General features: G+C 31.9%; 1 protein-coding gene across 1 annotated transcript; it reads right to left on the minus strand.

Moving 5' to 3' along the window:
* Positions 1 to 1,636: 1,636 nt before the first annotated feature.
* On the minus strand, positions 1,637 to 3,079 carry LOC112502593 (germin-like protein 5-1). The gene is made up of 2 exons (XM_025106543.1): positions 2,848 to 3,079; positions 1,637 to 2,337 (listed from the first exon to the last, which is right to left on the minus strand). Exons 1-2 carry the CDS (start codon positions 2,963 to 2,965, stop codon positions 1,808 to 1,810), a joined length of 648 nt encoding a protein of 215 aa, XP_024962311.1. The 5' UTR covers positions 2,966 to 3,079; the 3' UTR covers positions 1,637 to 1,807.
* Between the last annotated feature and the right edge of the window lie 1,377 nt (positions 3,080 to 4,456).

Below are 4,456 nucleotides of genomic sequence, written 5' to 3' on the forward strand. Positions count from 1 at the left end.
GGATGGCTCTAATGCCAATTGAAAGTTCCCGTATAGTATATCAAGAAATAATTGACAGAATGTAGAGTATGGACAACAAAGAATATAGCCACGAGATTTCTTTATTAACAGGAATGAAAATACAAAGAATGCAACAATCTGCTGATTTGAGTAGAATAATGAATAATATAGAATCTAGAATCAAACTAATAACAATGAATAGCCTATCTATTTATACAAAGAATAATTCCTATAAAGATGGAAAACAAATAGAATAGACTTATTGAGTTGAGGTTGTTGAAAGGATAGTTTTCAAAGTTCCTTCATTCAGAATTATTCTAACTCTGAACTCAAGGTCTTCATACTTGATCTTCATACTTGTACTTGTAGCCCTTGATCTTCACTTCTTCCAGAACTCTGAAGATTTACTCTTCAGAGTTGACACTTGTGCGCATGAAGATAATCTTTGTACCCGAACTCTCAAGTCTATCATTCTAGAGTTTTGAAGATAACTCTTAAGAGTTATTACTTGTATCATTTCTTGGATTCAGAACTCTGAAAGTCTGTGATGCAGAATTCTGAAAATAACTTCTTCAAAATTTTATATTTAGCAAATTCTGAAGCAATCTTGTCTTAAACTTACAGGAAAACAATTTAATGCCTCTAACTTTGAAAGACTTAATTCTATGGAACTTAATTTTTTTTTTCCAAAAAGAAAGAGAGCAGTTGAGAGACTTCTTTCAAATGAGTTTTTAATCAAGAAATACAGAGATACACAAGGTGTATATGAGAAAATCAATTATCAAATGGAGAAACAAGGTTTAGGTTGATTCCTTTATAGGAAATGAGAAAACAAGCATTGAATTAATTTTTAACATTAGACCTACTCAAAAACCTGCTTTTTCATCCCTCAAAAAGACTTCTACTTTCTAGAGGATCAAGATAATCCTTTCAAGAAAACTCAAGTTAAAAAATATGGTGTATGAAAGCATAACTGGAAAAGATAAGACACCACCTATTCAGGATAAGACACCACCTATTCGCCAAAAGTCGTGTCAAATGATTCATATCAAACTAGAGCAATGAAATACATATATTTTTAACTTTAAATCCTTCAAGTCACAAACTCCAACATCTTCTGGACCAAATACTTTCGAACCCATGATTCTGACACTAAGTCAGTTATTAAGATTTTATATCCAGATGCTTTTTGCGTTTGTTCCTCAAAAGAACATAGAAGTTGAAAATATAAAACAAAGTGAATTTTTTTTTGATGAAAATATCTCTGCTCATCAATCTAAACCTAATGTGCAAGAATTTACACGAGATAAAGAAGGATATGAAGTCTATAAATCTGAACCAATTTCTACGTTTGGAAAACCTAAAGTAACCATCACTAACGTCACACTTAGTACCAAAATACAAAAAGTCACTAAATTTTGATCATTAACCACACTTTTTCTTGTAATGGTTGTGCCATAACTTTTACGTATCGGCCTTGTTTGTTTTGAGAATATTTATCTTCGGAAGAGATCTTAAGTAATATGTAATGCAATAATACCAACTTATCATCCATAATTTTCAAGTTATTAATTAGAATTGATTTGAAGGAATAGGCGAATACTAGAGAGTTTGTTTTTCGTTTAAGAAAAAGAATGAATTTAAAACAACAAAAAAATGAGTGTTTTATTGCACAAAATTAGAAACACGAAAAGCCTTAAAACATGTAGACCCATGCCATATTTGTTGCACATCCCTTTATTGAAGAAACCACAAAACCAATAAAAACTTTGAGAAGCCATAAATCAACACTTGGGCACCAGTGATTTTAAGCAAATCTCGACTTAATTTTCTCAACCTCTTTTGTTCCAACTTGGAAGGTTTTAGTCAACACAGCATCTTCCACAGTGGGAGACGATGCAAACAATGCGTTTGCCGCCCTTTGCGTACCGGGCAGCTGGCTATTGAATCCGGCAATCACGGCGGCAGGAACTTTGCCTTTGTTCATCTGGAAGTGAAGTAAGCCTCTAGGGAATGTGAAGATTTCACCGGTCTTGATGGTCTTGGAGAAGAGTTTGTTATCCGTGGTTATAAAGCCAACATCCAATTCGCCCTCCAACACAAACACAATCTCGGTAGCTCTTGGATGGGTGTGTGGTGGGTTCAGGCCGCCAGGTGCGTAATCAATGCGAGCCATGGATACGCCCAGGGTGTTTAGCCCTGTGATTTGTTGGACGGAGGCTGGTGTAACAGTTGCACCAAATGTGTTGTTGGTGAGTGCAGGTTTCGCCAACCCAGCAAAGAAGAAATCATCTGCTGATATGTTGCTTTTGCATGTGAAACCATTCAATTTTACACCTGTTTTTAATTTGATCTATCAACTGTTAGATTTTCATTCAACCACCAACCTTATGCATGCACTGCCTCTTCTACAAGGAGATTTAATCGTGATACAAAAGCATTAATTATGTCAAGAATAAATGTCCATCATTTATGGAAAACCAAAGGGAAAACTCGTGATTTTGGCCAATAATAACTAAAATACTAAATGCTGGTCCACCAAAATTAAAGATAAGCCAAGAAAGTGGTGGCTTATTATTTAAGTAAATTCAAAGTTCAAACCACCAAAGACATGGACACTGACATTGACTTGACGTTGCCTTCTACATCCATTTTTTGACCAAGAACCTGATGAATTTTAGCTCAAAAATGGATGCAAACATGGAATTTTTTTTTGCATAATCTAATCAATGGTTTTTGTTCATCAATCGTCTTAATGGTATATTTATAATGAATCGGTTTTAATATATAAAAAGTATACACCTAAAATAGTTTTGGAGTAAGTACAGATGCATGAACGTGAGGTACCTGAAGCAAGATCTGCAACACAAACATCTTGAAGCAATTCAGGATCTGCAGAAACGAAGGAAGCCAAGAAGAAGGCCATCATCATGCCAATCACCAACCCATAATCACTATTAGCCATGGCAAAATCTTGATCACCCGATAATTATAATAAACTAGAAACCCTTTCCACTTTGTACTCAAAAGATCATGAAACAAAGGAGAAAAGTGGGTTTAATGGGAAGAAATGAAGGTGGAATGTGTGATATTTAAAGGAGGTGGTGTTGAGGTTGGGAGAAGACATTTTGAATGCTATTTCAGATTGGTAGATGGTCCCTTTCAGTTCCATCTACTTGTTTCTTATTCTACGCAATTCAATTCATTAATTATTTCTTTCAAGATAAGTGGGAATCATTCATCCACATAAACTTATAACTGGCTTCTGTTTCTGTTTTCTGGATTCAGACAACAGCAAAAGTAAACGCAACGGTGTTATTGGGTTAGAATATCGACTTGTTGGGATGGAGACCATTCATGTTGATTTGGAAATTTGTCAAACCTATTAATTACATTTTTTATATCATTCATGTTAACATACGATATGAAAATGATGACAGAGCATGTTTATAGACTATCGGATTTGAATTAGGGATGTTTGGGATTGCTTATTTAAAACAATTTATGTTTTTTTTTTTTTGTAAAAGTGCTTATTAACTTATGTGGTATCAAACCGGAGTTAAATAAAATAGGGTTAAAATTGTAAAATGGTAATAAGCAGTTTTTCATAAGTCATGAATGATTAACTTATCAAAAACAGCTTATTACCGGTTTGACACCGGTATAAGCTGTTTTTTTTATCCAAACACACCGATGTCAGACCGAAATAAGTTAAAAAACAGTTTTTATAAGCAATCCCAAACACCCCTTAATGCTACAAATATTAGGTGTTTTAATAGCGGGAAATCTCTAATAATCTCATTTTGTATTTTTTTTTTGTCACGTCATTGTCACCTTAATAAGAAACTTAATAAAACGAGGTGATTACAAAAATATCACTTTTCTTTTTTAATTTATAAAATGTAATTTTATTTATTGATTATTATATAAATTTAATAGATGTATATATTATAAAATTGTAAAAAAAAATCAAATATAATTTGTTAATTTATATATTTTGTTAAAATATTTGAAAAAAATAAAACACAAACATAATTCTATACTACAATCAAAGAAATGCAAAATTACAAAAATAGTAATTTTTATAAAAAACAACATTAAATAACAAATAGTAATATAGATCACTTGTAATATTTATTCGACCAAATATGTTCAACCAAGTCGAAGCAAAATTAATGATGAACTTTATTTGAAAACATCTCAGAATTTCGTTGAAAATATTATTGAAATTCATGGATAGTTACTTGAAATAGTTATATTGAATCATCTATCTTTTCATCGATCCAATTGATCAACATGTCACCTTCACTTTCAATAATTATATTATACAAAATTATGCATATATGCATAATATTATTAACTTTGACGTAGAAGGAGAGGTGGGAAGAATTTCTCTTATGGTGATATATATACATATATATATATATATATATATATATATATATATATATATATA

Source organism: Cynara cardunculus, unplaced genomic scaffold, assembly GCF_001531365.2.
Source record: "Cynara cardunculus var. scolymus isolate 2C unplaced genomic scaffold, CcrdV1 Un_Scaffold_1625, whole genome shotgun sequence".
Taxonomy (NCBI): domain Eukaryota; kingdom Viridiplantae; phylum Streptophyta; class Magnoliopsida; order Asterales; family Asteraceae; genus Cynara; species Cynara cardunculus.